The following is a 16754-nucleotide window of genomic DNA, read 5'->3' on the forward strand; positions in this document are numbered from 1 at the left end:
TTGTTTTTGTACACTATCTCCTCCGTTTTTAAGGTATTATAACAAAAGTTTGTTCAGTTCAGCAGCCACTCTTGGTAATGAGGCTTGTAACATTTGAGACTAGTGTCTAAATAAAGAACAAAATGTATGTATACTGAATAGTTATTTTATAAAACTACTTTATAATTTGGGTAGAGCTTTCTGTGCTCTCGCTTCCACTGTCTCTGTTCCTCCCCCTCCGCCCTTTCCCCACGCAATACAGAAGAAACGTTTTTTGCTTGCTCTCAGCATGATGCATCTGGGAAAATATTGCATCAGTTTTATAATTCTTTCCGCAGTCTTAGAAATTAAACTTTTCTTTTAGTTTCCAGCTAGGTTGCACTTTTTCTCTGCAAAGAAACACTTTCTTGCGGACAGCAGTTGTCAGTCTCGTAGGGTGAAAGAGGCGCTCTCTCTCTCTCTCTCTCTCTCTCTCTCTCTGTGGTGTGTGTGTGTGTGTGTGTGTGTGTGTGTGTGTGTGTGTGTGTGTGTTTCATTGCAAAGCCCTCCGCAAAATTTCCTCAAATCAAAAATAAAACTGGTGAGTTTTATTTACATAAGATTGGAGTTAATTGTTAATAATTGGTAATTATGGTATGGTATTTTAGTTCTTAAAAACAATAGTGTCTTGCTGTACAAAGTGTTTTATATGTCATTCTTAGGTAGAATATACCCCTTTCCATGATCAAAGGATTTTTCACATACTAAGTTGAAAACCATTCTTATTTTTATTTGGCCATGAACTTCATTGTCAAAAAGTGCTATGATAATAATTTCATTAGAAAAGTACCACAGGTGGTAATGGAAACTTACTCTCAGTTGATTTTGCAATTGATTTATCCTCAAATTTTGACATTTTCAAAATGTAAAAGTCTAATTTTGTGCTTTCACCACTGAACTAAACCCCATCCAGGGTTTAACATAGAATTTTGCTGTGAAAAAGTGATGTCTTGAAATACTCATTTGTATTTTGTAGTGATTTTAAATTGAGTTTGCAGCAAATGTATTTTCAAAGAATAACTTTCTTGGCCCTCCAAAAAACAATATGTGCATGGTAGTCATTTGTCAGCCAGCCCCACCCATCCTGCAATCGGATTGAAAAGCTTTTCTTTTGCAGAATTTTGATGCTGCGATTTTCACCATGAAATTAATCTCGAGTGTCCAAAGACTGAAAGCTTGTTTTTTTTCTTTTTCTTCACATAATGTACTGTAGTATTTTACTCTGGTGCGAATTTCTGTATTTGAAAGGATATTTCTGACCCAGAATAGATGTTATCGGCATTCAGGATGTTAAAGTTTTTAGATGTATTAACCTCACATTCTGTAATCTTAAATTAAAACATTTTCTTGTGAGACTCATCTTATTCAATACAAAAGTTCTTTCCTGACTAAGTATACGCGTATACTGTGTGTTCTGTCCCTGTTTAGTGTGTTGTTGTGCCACTGCTGTTATTTTAATGTATATTAACTGGTTTTTCTTTTTTTCTTAGGAGGATGAGATCCAAAGGATGGACAGATGTGCAAAGGAAAATTACAGAGCATATGAGAAATTGAGTAAGTCCAAACCAAAACCAAAGGTAGCTGCCACTGACTTGTTCAAGATTGATCAGGCAGAGAAGTACAGTGTTGTGGATCAGGTAAATGAACAGACTGAAGAACTGAGTACAAACACAAGCAAACCTGTATTTTCGGTAGAAGAGTCCCCAGAGAGAACACCTGCAGAACTTACACTCTCGCCACATCCTGCCATCAGCAATGCGAGACCAAATGACCACAGCAGGGAGGGTAGGGTACCCACTGCACGTGTTCCCGAAGGGCCTGTGCAAGATTTTCACTTTGGAAAGCCACCACCGTCCTCACTTGGTGCTGCTGAAAACTTGCACTCACAGACACCCGACAGAGAGCGTACGCCTCTCCGAGACAGTGGCCAGGATGTGACGTCACCAGAGTTCCATTTTGAGAGAGCACCACCACCTTCGTACACCTCAGGGAATCTAAAGTCTCCATTTCACAGCAGGGAGAGCACGCCGGCAAAAGAAGCTGCACCTGCGACAGTTGTTGGAAAGCCACCACCGTCCTCATTCAGTGCAGCTGAAAACCTGCACTCACAGACACCCGACAGAATGCATACACCTCCCCGAGACAGTGGCCGGTGTGCAGTGTCACCAGAGTTCCATTTCGAGAGAGCGTCACCACCTTCGTATGCATCTGGGAATATGAAGTCTCCATTTCAGAGTAGGGAGAGCACACCGGCAAAAGAAACTGCACCTGTGACAGTGTCTCGAGGCTCTGGCAACTTGCAAGCTCCTGTGTCTCGGGCCGTCTCAGACGGACGGGTCACAGGTCGAGAAGGTACACCCGAGCCCACAGCTCCAGCTCCACCTGTCCGGGAGAGGGAAACGGTGCGAGATGACCGTCCGGGTGCCGCAAAGTTCGCTTCTTCAGTCGGCACGCCATCTGAGGACGTTTCTCTCAGAGGTGGGGCATCGGTCGGGGAACACGATGACGATAGTGCCTTGCGAGAGACCTCCCCGGTACGGAAAGCTACGTACGACCACCCACGAATCACGCCTTCTGCCTCTCGGGAATCGAAACACACTCTCGACAAAATTCCTTCAGAAATGGAAACAGTTGGAAGGGAAGAGATTCCGAGAGAGCCAGTTCTTCAGAGGAATGGTGCAGATGTGCGGGAAGAGCTGACACACCAGAAGTCTCCTCGTGAAAGAGACATAGTTTCAGAGCAGAAGTTGGAGGAAAATGGGCAGATTTGCACAGAAAATGACAGTTATTCGAAGAAAGGAGGAAAGTCGGATATTAAAAAACCGGAGGGCCAGCAGAGAGGTGGAGGGAGGCACGGTCGGAGAAAGAAAGGGCAGAATGCGTCGGCTCGAGGCGGGGAGCAGCTCCGGGTGGAGTCCGCTGATGTGGCAGAACCGGAGGTGGAGGCTAGTGTCCACACTACCGCGAAAGCCGACGTGCAGGAGGAGACGAGGCACGAGGAACCGCGTCCAGCCGAAGGGGCGAAAAAGAAACCGGAGCGACCGCCACCTCCGGCAGTACTACAGCGGGATCGTCAGCAGCCACCTCTGCTGGCACAACAGCCGAGCTCTGCTCCGGCTGTTGTTGGTCAGCCCGAAACCAAAGCTACACAGCCTTTGGCCAACAAACCTGAGGAACCAAAGGCTCAACAAGTGAAAGTGCCTGCGACATCTCCTGACAGCCAAGGTTTGTTTTTTCATTTTTTTCTTCTTCTTCTTCTGCTGCTGCTGCTGCTGCCGCCGCCGCTGCTGCCGCCGCCGCCGTCTCTGCTGATTCTGTTAGCCACATTCAATAGCAGTGACTGGTGTTTGTATTGTCTCTCCTGCAAGTCAGTCGTACACCAACCATAAATATTTAACAGAGAACTGTATTCTCTCTCTCCCCTTCTTTTCTCTGACCTTTGGCAGCAAGTTAGAGAATTGGCTGAAATTGGAAGGTGTCTCACAGACGCCATCTGCTTTTTTGTCTGTATACCTTGAAATACTGTGCAGAAGGTAATGGTAGTGTGCCAGTATCGTTTTATGCGCTTCATATTGTGCGAGCACGCTGTGCCCTGAACTGCGGACATTCCTGATGTAGAGTGGCCTACGTGCCTCGAAGGTGCATCAACTCCAACCACAACAGAGGAGTAGCTGTGAAGAGGACAAATTAACCAGTAGTTCGTTAAGGAGGGCACCAATGTATCAGTAGCTCTATGAGCAATAGTCTGAGTGTGGCTTTGTAACAACAGCCAGCATTGCCTCACTTTGTGGGTACTGTGGATGGCTGAAAGCATAGGTAGATTATAGCTATTATTTTTTTCTTGGGGGTTGTACAACTCTACTGTAGGATTTGATGATCATGGCATCGTTTTAGGTAAAATATTTCAGGGGTAAAATAATCTCCCGTTTGGATTTTGCGCCAGGGACTACTCAAGAGGTCATCAGGAAAACGATATTGGCATGCTGCAGGTCAGTGTGTGGAATGTTAGATCCTTTAATCAGATAGGAAGATTACAGGACTTAAAAAGGAAAATGGATATGTTGAAGATATAGTGAAAATTAACGAAGTCAGTAGCAGGAAGAATAAGGGATAATTCAGGACTAGGTGTAATAATTAGTGAATAGGAATGCAGGTAACTTTCTATGAACAGCATAGTGAACACATTATTGTAGTCAAGGTAGACACGATGCCAGCACCCACCCCAGTATTACAGGTTTATATGCCTTCTAGCTCTGCTACTGAAGAGATTGAAACTGTGTTTGTTGATTGGAACTGTGTTTGTTAAGATAAAAGAAATTATTCAGATAGTTACACAAGAGAGAAAATGTTGTGACTTAGGAAAACAAACAGAAGGAAAAACATTAGGAGAACATGGATAGGAGGAAAGGCGTGAAGGGTTTCTGCCTGGTGGAATTATGCACAGAATGTAATTTAATCATTTCTAACGGTTCGTTTGCATTGGGGAAGAGGGTTGGAAGGGACCTGGAAACACTGGAAGGTGTGACATAGGTTATAAAATGGTAAGACAAATTTTGAAGCCATATTTTAAAATGCAAAACATTTCTGGGGGCAGATTAGGATTTGGACCATAATTTATTGGTTATGAAGTGCAAATCCAAATTGAAGAGTTTCAGAGGGTACATTAGGCAACAATCCACGGAAACAAGGTAAAGAAATAATATAGATGAGTGGGTAGCTTTGAGGCCTAATAGAAATCCTTGAACAAAACAGGAAATATTGAAATTAATTGACAAAAGGACAAAATATAAAAATGCTGCAAACAAAACAGAAAAAAGATAATAGTCCCCTAAAAATGAGATTGAGAGGAACTGCAAAATGGCTAAGCAGGCCAGTGCTGAGCAAAGAAGGGAAAGCTGAATGGTGGAAGAAATATATAGAAGCGCTGTACAAGAGAATTAAACTTGAAGGCAATATTATAGAAAAGGAAGAGGAAGTAAATGGACATGAGTTGGGAAAAGAATGTAATAATTCCAGTCTGAAAGAAGGCAGTTGTGGCAGCATGAGTATTACTGAACTTTCCATTTAACAAGCTGTGGTTGCAAAATATTGACACGAATTATTTATAGAAGCATAGAAAAATTGATAGAAACTGACCTTGGGGAACATCAGTTTGAATTCGAAACAATTCCAGGAACATACAAGGCAATACTGACCCTACAAGTAGGAAGATAGATTCAATAAAAGTAAACCAACATTTATTGCATTTGCAGATTTAGAGAAGGGTACTGGAAGTGTTGGCTGAACTACAGTCTTTGAACTTTTGAAGGTACCAAGGATAAAATACAGGGAGTGAAAGGTTATTTACAACCTGGACAGAAAGCAGCCTGCAATTAGGAAAGTCAAAGGAAATGAAACAGAAGTGCTGATTGAGACTGGCTTGTAGGCTATACGTGATGTTTTTAAATCTCAATATTGAGCAAGCAGTAAAGCAAACAAGAGAAATTTGGATAAGGAATTGAAGGCCAAGAAGAAGAAGAAGGAGGAGGAGGAGGAAAAAAATTTTGCAATTTGCCAATGAGAGTGTAATTCTGTCTGGAACTGCAAGGACTCGAATGAAATGTCGAATGGAATTTATAGTGTCAGTGTCTCAAAGAGAAGTTATAAGATTAGGGTAATTGAATGTGGTCAAATTAAACTAGATGATACTGAGGGTATTAGATTAGGAAATAAGACTCTAAAAATTGATGAGTTTCACTATTTGGGCAGCAAAATAATGAATGATGGCTGATGTGGACAGGATATATAGGATGGTCCATAACTATGTACAGGGCTATTACAAATGATTGAAGCGATTTCATAAATTCACTGTAGCTCCATTCATTGACATATGGTCACGACGCACTACAGATACGTAGGAAAACTCCTAAAGTTTTGTTCGGTTGAGGCCGCACTTCAGGCTTCTGCCACCAGAGCGCTCGAGAGCGCAGTGAGACAAAATGGCGACAGGAGCCGAGAAAGCGTATGTCGTGCTTGAAATGCACTCACATCAGTCAGTCATAACAGTGCAACGACACTTCAGGTCATTCAACAAAGATCCACCAACTGCTAACTCCATTCGGCGATGGTATGCACAGTTTAAAGCTTCTGGGTGGCTCTTAAGGGGAAATCAACGGGTCGGCCTGCAGGGAGCGAAGAAACGTTTGAACGCGTGCGGGCAAGTTTCACGCGTAGCCCGCGGAAGTCGACGAATAAAGCAAGCAGGGAGCTAAACGTACCACAGCCGACAGTTTGGAAAATCTTACGGAAAAGGCTAAAGCAGAAGCCTTACCATTTACAATTGCTACAAGCCCTGACATCCGATGACAAAGTCAAATGCTTTGAATTTTCAGCGCAGTTGTTACAGCTCATGGAAGAGGATGAGTTCAGTGCGAAACTTGTTTTCAGTGATGAAGCAACATTTTTTCTTAATGGTGAAGTGAACAGACACAATGTGCGAATCTGGGCGGTAGAGAATCCTCACGCATTCGTGCAGCAAATTCGCAATTCACTAAAAGTTAACGTGTTTTGTGCAATCTCGCGGTTTAAAGTTTACGGCCCCTTTTTCTTCTGCGAAAAAAACATTACAGGACACGTGTATCTGGACATGCTGGAAAATTGGCTCAACAACTGGAGACCGACAGCACCGACTTCATCTTTCAACAGGATGGTGCTCCACCGCACTTCCATCATCATGTTCGGCATTTCTTAAACAGGAGATTGGAAAACCGATGGATCGGTCATGGTGGAGATCATGATCAGCAATTCATGTCATGGCCTCCACACTCTCCTGACTTAACCCCATGCGATTTCTTTCTGTGGGGTTATGTGAAAGATTCAGTGTTTAAACCTCCTCTACCAAGAAACGTGCCAGAACTGCGAGCTCGCATCAACGATGCTTTCGAACTCATTGATGGGGACGTGCTGCGCCGAGTGTGGGAGGAACTTGATTATCAGCTTGATGTCTGCCGAATCACTAAAGGGGCACATATCGAACATTTGTGAATGCCTAAAAAAACTTTTTGAGTTTTTGTATGTGTGTGCAAAGCATTGTGAAAATATCTCAAATAATAAAGTTATTGTAGAGCTGTGAAATCGCTTCAATCATTTGTAATAACCCTGTGTATGATGTTTGACGGACTTTAGTATTTGTAATTCTGGACAAACCGTTTTGATGTGGCAACACTATGTGACCTGACTGAGGGATAATGGTCACTGGACTTTGAAACATTAGTGCATGTCAGGCAGCATGGTGGAACAGCTGTCTCTTGAACAGTGCATGGGTTTATATTGTGCAACAAAGGATTACGCAGAAATGGGATGGAAGATGGCTGTTTAGTTTGGAGGGACTGACCCCTCTATGTTAAAAATCACAAGGTTATACAATAAATTGACACTACTGGTAGTGTTTTACAACCAAAGGGAGTGGGTAGATCTCAAATTATGCATATTGAGACTGTAGATAGTTACTGTAAAATGCATACAGACAGTATGCAGTCTTTATTGTGTGCACAACAACATTAATGGCAGCAAGATGGAGCACCACCACACTATGCCATATCAGAGTGAGAGTGGCAGGACGCAGCATTGCCAAGCCACCAGATTGGTCAATGTGGTCTGTGGAGTGATCAGCTCTATCTCTTAATTTGACACCAGTGAACTGGTATCTATGGGGTGTTTTAAAGGACAGTGTATCATTGTCACATACACAATTTGGCCAAATTATGGGGAGATATTCACAGAGGAGTTACACGGGACACCAGTTCTGGTCTGTCAAGCTGTTTGTCATGATGTTGCTCTTCATCTCCTGGCACACATTGATTTGGATGGTGCATTGACGAACTGTGCCAAGGAGAAGTGGTATTAAAGTTCTTGTAAGGAAAGGTATGACAGTAATGTGCTTATGTTCAAGTTGTGTTGCTACTTTTCTTTACCACAGCCTTTGAAACATAATATACATAATTATGGCCACCTTGTAAAATGCAGGCTGACAACAAGAAAGGTATTTATGGGGGGGGGGGGGGGGGGGAGAATTAGCATCTAATATTAATTCAAGTGTTCAGAAGTCCTTTCCAAAAGTAATGGTACGGACAGTAATCTCACGTGGAATAAAATGTGTACAGTAAGATGATAACGCAAGAAGAGAATAGAGGCTTTTGAAACGTGGCACTGCAAAATAATACAGAACATTATATGGGTAGTTCGAGTAACTAATGACGAGTTACTGAATCAGATCGGAGGAAATATAAATTTATTACACATTGACAAAAGGAAGAGAGAGGTTGAGAGGCTTCAAGGAATTGTCAATTCGGTAGTGGAGTGAAGTGTGGGGGTAAAAGTGGTAGAGGAAAATAGTCACAAATACAGTAATTAAGCAGGTTGTAGGCTGCAGAAGCTCTGCAGGGGTGAAGAGGATCACACAGTATAGATCTGCACAGAGAGCTGCACCACACGAGGCTTCAGCCTGGAGACTTTAATAACAACACCGTGTTGTTCTCGGTAGTGACAGTCACCAGTACAGTGCCGTGTAAGCTCTGATTTTACTGTAGTGCTTATTTGGCTAGATGTTTGTGGGAGGAAATAAAACATTTCTTGATTCACCTAATGAGGAACTCTTTAGGAATTATAAGAGTCTGTCTGTGCCCATTGCCTGTGGCATCTTTGCAGTTGAGCATTGTTATTAGGAATTGTGATCACTAAATGAACCTGTGATGAACTGCACAGCGGCTGTAGAATGTTCCCCTCTCTCTTTTTCTATTAATCCAACATATCAAGTCTGACGAACAGTAATCTGGCATTAGTCAGAGGGAGCTTTATAGTCACTCTCCTTTCTAGGTGTATTCTACTTGCTTGTTTAGTATTATTCTTCTGAATTTCAGTGTGGCATCAACCTTCCCCACACTTAGCTTTATTTTTTCATTCTATTGTGAAGTGCTTTGAATAGAAACCCATAGATATTTGATGTCTGTGAAATACAATTACTTTTTAGCAATAGTTTGACCAGTGATTGATCTTTCCACCACAAATAGTGTATTGACCGACCTCTGGGGACCAATAATATTGTAGTACATCTACGGTTTTTCCCTCTGCATTTGGAGAATTTTGTATAACAACAGGTAATGCAGTGTCCATTCCGCCACAGGTGTAGTGTGTAACTGTTATTTCGGAAGGCCAGTTGGTAGAGGTTTTGCAGTCACAGTAGTCAGAGGTGGGACGTATGAGTGATTTGTGATGCTCACTCCATTTAACGTCCTCATAAAATGTACCACACGGGTATTTGTACGAGTTCCCCAATTACAATTGTGACTTGTTGATACTGTAGTCATAGGATTCTTCTTCCTCTTCTTTTAGAGCACAATTTCACATTTCTGACCATTTACAGCAAGTTGCTATCTTTGGACTACTTTGAAATCTTATCAAAATCTGATTACTTATTTGTACAACGTTTTTAAACGGCACTGTACTTTAGGAACCTGCATCACGTGTGAAAAGTCTGAGGTTTCTATTAATATTTTCTCTGCGGTCATTAATATACATTGAATGACAAAAGTCGTGGGATAGCGATACGGACATATAGAGATGGGCGATATGAACACATACAGACAGCAGTAGTATCACATACACAAGGTATAAAAGGGTAGTGCAGTGGTGGAGCTGTCATTTTTACTCAGGGGATTTATATGAAAATGGTCCCAACGTGATAGTGAGTGCACGATGGAATCAATAGACTCTGAACCTATGATAGTTGTAGCTAGATGCATGGGGCATTCCATTTCGGAAATCGTTAGGGAATTGAGTATTAAGAGATCTACAGTGTCAACAGTGCGCCGAGAATACCAAATTTCAGGCATTACCTTCTTTCACCATGGACAATGCAGTAGTTGACGGCCTTCACTTAATGACCAAGAGGAGTGGCGTTTGCATAGAGTTGTCAGTGCTATGCTGACAGGCAAACAACACTGCATGAAATAATCACAGAAATGAATGTGGACTGTACTACAACTGCATCTGTTAAGATAGAGCAGTGAAATTCTGTATTAATTGGCTATGGCAGTAGACGATCGATGTGAGTGCCTTTGATATTAGAACATCACCTGCAGTGCCTCTCCTGAGCCCGTGACCACCTCAGTTGGACCCTAGACAACTGGGAACTGGGGCCTGGCCAGATGAGTCCTGATTTCTGTTGGTATGAGCTGATGGTAAGGTTAGTGTGTGGTGCAGACCCCATGAAGCCATGGACCAAGTTGTCAACAAAGGCTGCATTTATAGCGAATGGACTGGGTTCTCTGGTCCAACCGAACTGACCATGGACTGGAGGAATTGGTTATGTTCAGCTACTTGGAGGGTAATTGCAGTCACACACGGACATCATGTTTCCAAACAACAATGGAATTTTTAATGGATGACAATGTGCCATGTCTCAGGGTCCGAGTTGTTCATGATTGGTTTGAAGAACATTCTGGATAATTCAAGCGAATGATTTGGCCATCCAGATTGCCCGACTTGAATCCCATCAAAAATGTATGAGACATAATTGAGAGGTCAGTTCATGCACAAAATCCTGCACTGGTAACACTCAAGCAATTATGGATGGCTATAAAGGAAGCATGGTTCAATATTTCTACAGGAGTCTTCCAACGAGTTGTTAAATCTGTGCCACATTGAGTTGCTGCACTGCATTGGGCAAAAGAAGGTCCAACATGATGTTAGGAAGTATTGGGAGATTATCTTGGTGTAAAATAGGAACAGCAAGGATCACAACACACTTACCTGGGGCACATCTGAAGTTACCTCTAGTTATGTCGACGAGTCTCCATCTGGGATAATGTCCTGCAGTCTCCCTCTCAAGAAATTATTAATCCTGGTGGTGTGAGAATTGAGCTCAGGCAGTAGTGCAGGATTCTCTGTTTGAAAATAACTTTTGGAGACAGATTCTAACATTTCGTCTTTTTTGTTTGCCGCATGCAATTTGAGTTCTTATGTCATGCTTGCATGGCTGGACATTAATTTGGTGCCACTGGTACCCATTACGACAACCAAACTTTCTTCGATTTTTGTGATAGAACTTTGCATAATATTGTCATTACTCACCAAAGGCTCATCTCGTAGCTATCTCGACAGCTGATTGCGGTCAAGTTGATGGTGACTACACCAGGTTAGCTCTGGTTTGTTGTATCTCTGTACCCCAACTGTATTCCTGAAATGAAGCCTCTGTCAGTCTGCTTCCTTTTTCCTGTTTAGTTTGTCACAATTAAGGATCTCAGGTATGTCATAATCCTGAATTCATGAGTATGTGTCACAACTACCTGAGCCTGTTTTCGCACATTTCCCAGTAGGAGGCTGCAGATTACTGTTGCTGTTTCAAAGTGCCCGCAACTGCTTTTGTCAACCCCACTCCCTGACCTTTATTTTTATTTCTTACATTTGGAGAAAACACCCAGAAAAACATGTGTGTACAACCTCGGTCACATCTTTATTTAGTTTTAGTAGAAAAGGTGGTCGGCTTTTTGACTGTTTTCCATTTTCCATAAATTTGCATCACGGTGGATGTGTGGTGGCAAATGGAACTGATCAGTGAAAAGCTTTACACTAAAACAATGAGTAAATGTCACAAATCTTTTTTTAATATCTGTTAGTGGCTGTAAGGGTGATATTGGTTACCTGGATGAATAAATTAAAAATTTGTTAGAGATTCTACAGATTCTCTTGAGAATTGATTATTTCCTTTAAAAGGCAACAGTTTAAACAGAGAAAAGAATCAATACTGATTTTGTTGTGTTGCAGTTATTAGTGTGTTCCTCATCATTAAATTCACACTCACATTTTGAAATTCTTGTACCTCAGCAGAACCGCCCCAGAGAAAGACAGCAGCAAGTACGAAAGTGGAGCCCATACTGAAAGAGCGGAACACGGCGGGCCGTGTGGACGACAGTGGACTGAATTTCCTGATGTCACTGAGAGGCCAGAAGGTGGGAGGGGTCAGCGAAGTGGAAGCTGCAAAGTTGGCTGCGGGTGCCACAGTATCAAGATCTGCGATAGAGGAAGGTGAGTGTATCAGCTGTAGGATACATCTGATTGTCCGGCCATTCCAAAGTGCCAGTTAGGTGTATAGTTTTTAATGTGTAGTTTGGCCTCAGATCACACCAAATGGTGCCGTTACCAGTTTTGACCGATTACCATATGTAATATACCATGACTCGTGAGAGGACTTTATGGAGTGGTCCTGTTAAGATTTTCTCAGCACTTGTAGCATCGTGATGAGTGCTAAAGCTCTCAAAAGCTCATTTCTCAAGAATATCTCTTCAAAAGATACGGTTTTCGACTGGTGATAAGTACAAAATGTTTCTAACATTTCATCAAAATGGCCAGTAGATCAATGTGTAATGTAAAAGTCAGCTCAGTTCACACAAGTTGCACCTTTTTTATTGTAGTTAAAATTCTGTACTTATTATCAGAAACAAACATTAAATAACAAATTCTGAAACATAATTTTTAATAAAAAATAACAAAACCTAAATTAAAAGTTGCCACAAAAATGGAAAATCTAGGATGGCATAATTACAGTGTTATGAAAAGGATAGTGTGGTGCTTAGCACAGGGCGGAGATACTGAGTCGCAGATAGGCCAAACAAAATCACTGTCAAATAAGTTTTAGGCCAGAAAGGCCTTCATCAGAATTAGACAACATATGCACACTCCACTCGCCGCCCCCCCACCCCCCCCCCCCCCCCATCCCCCGACACGTGCACGTGCCCCCCCCCCCCACACACACACACACACACACACACACACACACACACACGTGTGGTGTGGTGTGGTGTGTGTGTGTGTGTGTGTGTGTGTGTGTGTGTGTGTGTGTCTCAAATGCTTGTCCCACATTATGCAAAACACAGCTTGATATATGGCTGCCAGGACATCTCTTACTGTAACTATTGTTAACTATTATTTGCCTCACTGAATAATTACTCTTTTATATTTACAAATGTACAATAACACTCTATTATTGCGTCTTTTCTGATTACTAATGTGGTTATCATCATCATCATCATCATAATCATCATCATCATTTAAGACTGATTATGCCTTTCAGCGTTCAGTCTGGAGCATAGCCCCCCTTATACAGTTCCTCCATGATCCCCTATTCAGTTCTAACATTGGTGCCTCTTCTGATGTTAAACCTATTACTTCAAAATCATTCTTAACCAAATCCAGGTACCTTCTCTTCAGTCTGCCCCGACTCCTCCTACCCTCTACTGCTAAATCCATGAGTCTCTTGGGTAACCTTGCTTCTCCCATGCGTGTAACATGACCCCACCATCTAAGCCTGTTCGCCCTGACTGCTACAGCTATAGAGTTCATTCCCAGTTTTTCTTTGATTTCCTCATTGTGGACACCCTCCTGCCATTGTTCCCATCTACTAGTACCTGCAATCATCCTAGCTACTTTCATATCCGTAACCTCAACCTTGTTGATAAGGTAACCTGAATCCACCCAGCTTTCGCTCCCGTACAACAAAGTTGGTCGAAAGATTGAACGGTGCACAGATAACTTAGTCTTGGTACTGACTTCCTTCTTGCAGAAGAGAGTAGATCGTAGCTGAGCGCTCACTGCATTAGCTTTGCTACACCTCGCTTCCAGTTCTTTCACTATGTTGCCATCCTGTGAGAATATGCATCCTAAGTACTTGAAACCGTCCACCTGTTTTGTTCCTCCTATTTGGCACTCAATCCGTTTATATTTCTTTCCCACTGACATTACTTTCGTTTTGGAGATGCTAATCTTCATACCATAGTCCTTACATTTCTGATCTAGCTCTGAAATATTACTTTGCAAACTTTCAATCGAATCTGCCATCACAACTAAGTCATCCGCATATGCAAGACTGCTTATTTTGTGTTCACATATCTTAATCTCACCCAGCCAGTCTATTGTTTTCAACATATGATCCATAAATAATATGAACAACAGTGGAGACAGGTTGCAGCCTTGTCTTACCCCTGAAACTACTCTGAACCATGAACTCAATTTACCGTCAACTCTAACTGCTGCCTGACTATCCATGTAAAGACCTTTAATTGCTTGCAAAAGTTTGCCTCCTATTCCATAATCTTGTAGAACAGACAATAACTTCCTCCTAGGAACCCGGTCATATGCCTTTTCTAGATCTATAAAGCATAGATACAATTCCCTGTTCCACTCATAACACTTCTCCATTATTTGCCGTAAGCTAAAGATCTGGTCCTGACAACCTCTAAGAGGCCTAAACCCACACTGATTTTCATCCAATTGGTCCTCAACTAATACTCGCACTTTCCTTTCAACAATACCTGAGAAGATTTTACCCACAACGCTGATTAAAGAGATACCTCTGTAGTTGTTACAATCTTTTCTGTTTCCATGTTTAAAGATTGGTGTGATTACTGCTTTTGTCCAGTCTGATGGAACCTGTCCTGACTCCCAGGCCATTTCAATTATCCTGTGCAGCCATTTAAGACCTGACATTCCACTGTATTTGATGAGTTCCGACTTAATTTCATCCACCCCAGCCGCTTTATTGCACTGCAAACTATTGACCATTTTTTCCACTTCCTCAAATGTGATCCTATTTCCATCATCACCATCCACATCATCATGTGGTTGTATTAAAAATAATGCCAAATGTTCAGCCTATGGCATTAGAAACTATGCTGAGAAGCCAGGGTTAAAAACTTCAGAAATGGGTTAATTTTGGCAACTGTTTGATTGCTGTGCAGCTTCTGAAAAATCCTGCCCTACCTTATCTGTTCAGAGCGTATTGTCGATGAGATTTCAGTTGCTGTGTGTTTTTTGTAACAGAATCTTCCATTTTAGTGATACTGCCTCCACAAATATTAATCATTGGGCCATGGACATTTGCAGAAATGTAGCAAAGAGGCGGAAAAATTGCCGTTTTTGATACAACTGATTTGGTGAGTTTGAAAATGTCATGCCTCAAGCACTAATTTTGACAGGAAGTAGACAAAACTAATTTGTCTCTAACTATTGATAATCCTCCACTTAGTGCTTTTAAGATACATTACTTTGGCATGTAAAGTGTGCATATTTCAGTAGTGTATGTAGTTTTTTGATATTCAACAATCTGAAATTATGTCATCACAGATTTATATCCAGGGTAATAAATGACCTATGAAAAATATATACAAAATATTCACAAAAAGTTTATTATATTCCAGAGGTGTTCAGATGACACTGAAATGATAAAATCTGAGCTACAGAAATTCAGACTCGTTGAGCTAATCCTGCTGGATATCAACTAAAGTAACCAACAAAAAGTGATACATTAATGTTTTATGGACAGGATGTGTATGCCCTGGGACAAGCAGGAAAATCCGAAATTTTTTCATCTGGGAAAAACCCAGGGATTTCTTAGACTTGCAGGAATTTTTCATTGTTTTAGTTTTCAGTTAAAGTTTTGCAATAACTGATACTCTAACAAATAATTTTACTCTGGCCTGCTACTGCAGAAGAGTATTGCAGCAGTAAAACATAAATGAGAGAATAATACCGAAATAAAACTTTAGTTGCAAAGGAAATGCATGATTTACAACTAAACACACTGTACACAAAATCTTCTGCAAAATGTGTCTGACTGTGCAATACTTCATGACAACAAACTGCTTTCAATGTGTCTTTCTTGTGGGCCTCACACATGACATCACAACGGTTTACATTTGTAACAGGCTGCAGGAAAATACCACAAATGTTGCTTTGAAAAGTGTTACTTTCAAAGTAAATTTCCTTTTATGCGAGATGGATTATGTTATGTGTAAGAAAGTGTGATGCATTTTTGTAAATCATGGATCATTAGACTCTCATTCAAAAGTTAACTCTGAGGACCAACCACTTAAAAAGAATTATGGGCCCAGAACACCAACCATTCATGCCGTTATTTAATACTTTACTGGCATATTTGTGTTTGATACATCTTAAAGTATAACATGCTAAAAAAAAAAGACCAAGTTTCAAGGTTAATTTTTCATATTTATTTTAATTCTTTCACAGACTACAAATTATGTAAACACAACGGCAAAAAGTATCCTTAAAATGTGTGAAGTTCTCAATGGAACATAACTATACTCAGCCAGTTCTCATGAAATGTTTGGTGCACAGTTGTGAAATTTCTAATCTTGCTTATCAGAAATGATAATCTGCTGCAATTTAAGCTGTGCTCTTAGGACCCTGCCTAACCACACTCTCAAAAAATTGACAAACAATATTAGATGTGAAAGCTTATCTTTCCTTGTAGCTGTACTGTATCTATATTAATTTAAGCCATCAATTTTTCATGTTTGTGTGTTCATGCTGCTTGACACTGATGTTGCTGTGGCTGACTACATCACGTGTCCTATGCTCTGAATATCTGCTGTCATTGGCTGTGAGATCACGTGACACGAGCTATGATGGGCTGACAGAAGCACATTGCATTTCAGGGCTTCTGAAAATACCATGGTTTATTTGGTGGAATTCCTGTTGCTGTATTTGGTGGAATTCATGTTTATACTTTCATAATGTGAAAATATGTGGTGTAAATGTTGCCACACACCAAAGATCTTTCCAAAACATGTTTTTTGCAGGGTTTTGTTTTGTAAAGAGCTGGGAAGTTCTCTGCCAGTGGGTAAAATCTTCACCATTCAAAGGATTGATAAGTCTTACAGCTTTGAAGAAAAGTATATTGTCAT

At 41.2% G+C, this 16754-nt stretch overlaps 1 protein-coding gene across 2 annotated transcripts in view; it reads left to right on the forward strand.

The window, feature by feature from the left end:
• LOC124550871 (neurofilament heavy polypeptide-like) overlaps positions 1-16754 on the forward strand; it is a 33807-nt gene that overhangs the window by 13664 nt on the left and 3389 nt on the right. The window contains exons 5-6 of one of the 2 annotated variants that reach the window (XM_047125619.1): positions 1509-3243; positions 11881-12081. In XM_047125619.1, the coding sequence (XP_046981575.1) occupies positions 1509-3243; positions 11881-12081 (1936 nt within the window). The remainder of the gene's footprint in view (positions 1-1508; positions 3244-11880; positions 12082-16754) is intronic. The other variant, XM_047125621.1, reaches the window with a different exon arrangement.

This window comes from Schistocerca americana, chromosome 9 (genome assembly GCF_021461395.2).
Source record: "Schistocerca americana isolate TAMUIC-IGC-003095 chromosome 9, iqSchAmer2.1, whole genome shotgun sequence".
NCBI classification, from domain to species: domain Eukaryota; kingdom Metazoa; phylum Arthropoda; class Insecta; order Orthoptera; family Acrididae; genus Schistocerca; species Schistocerca americana.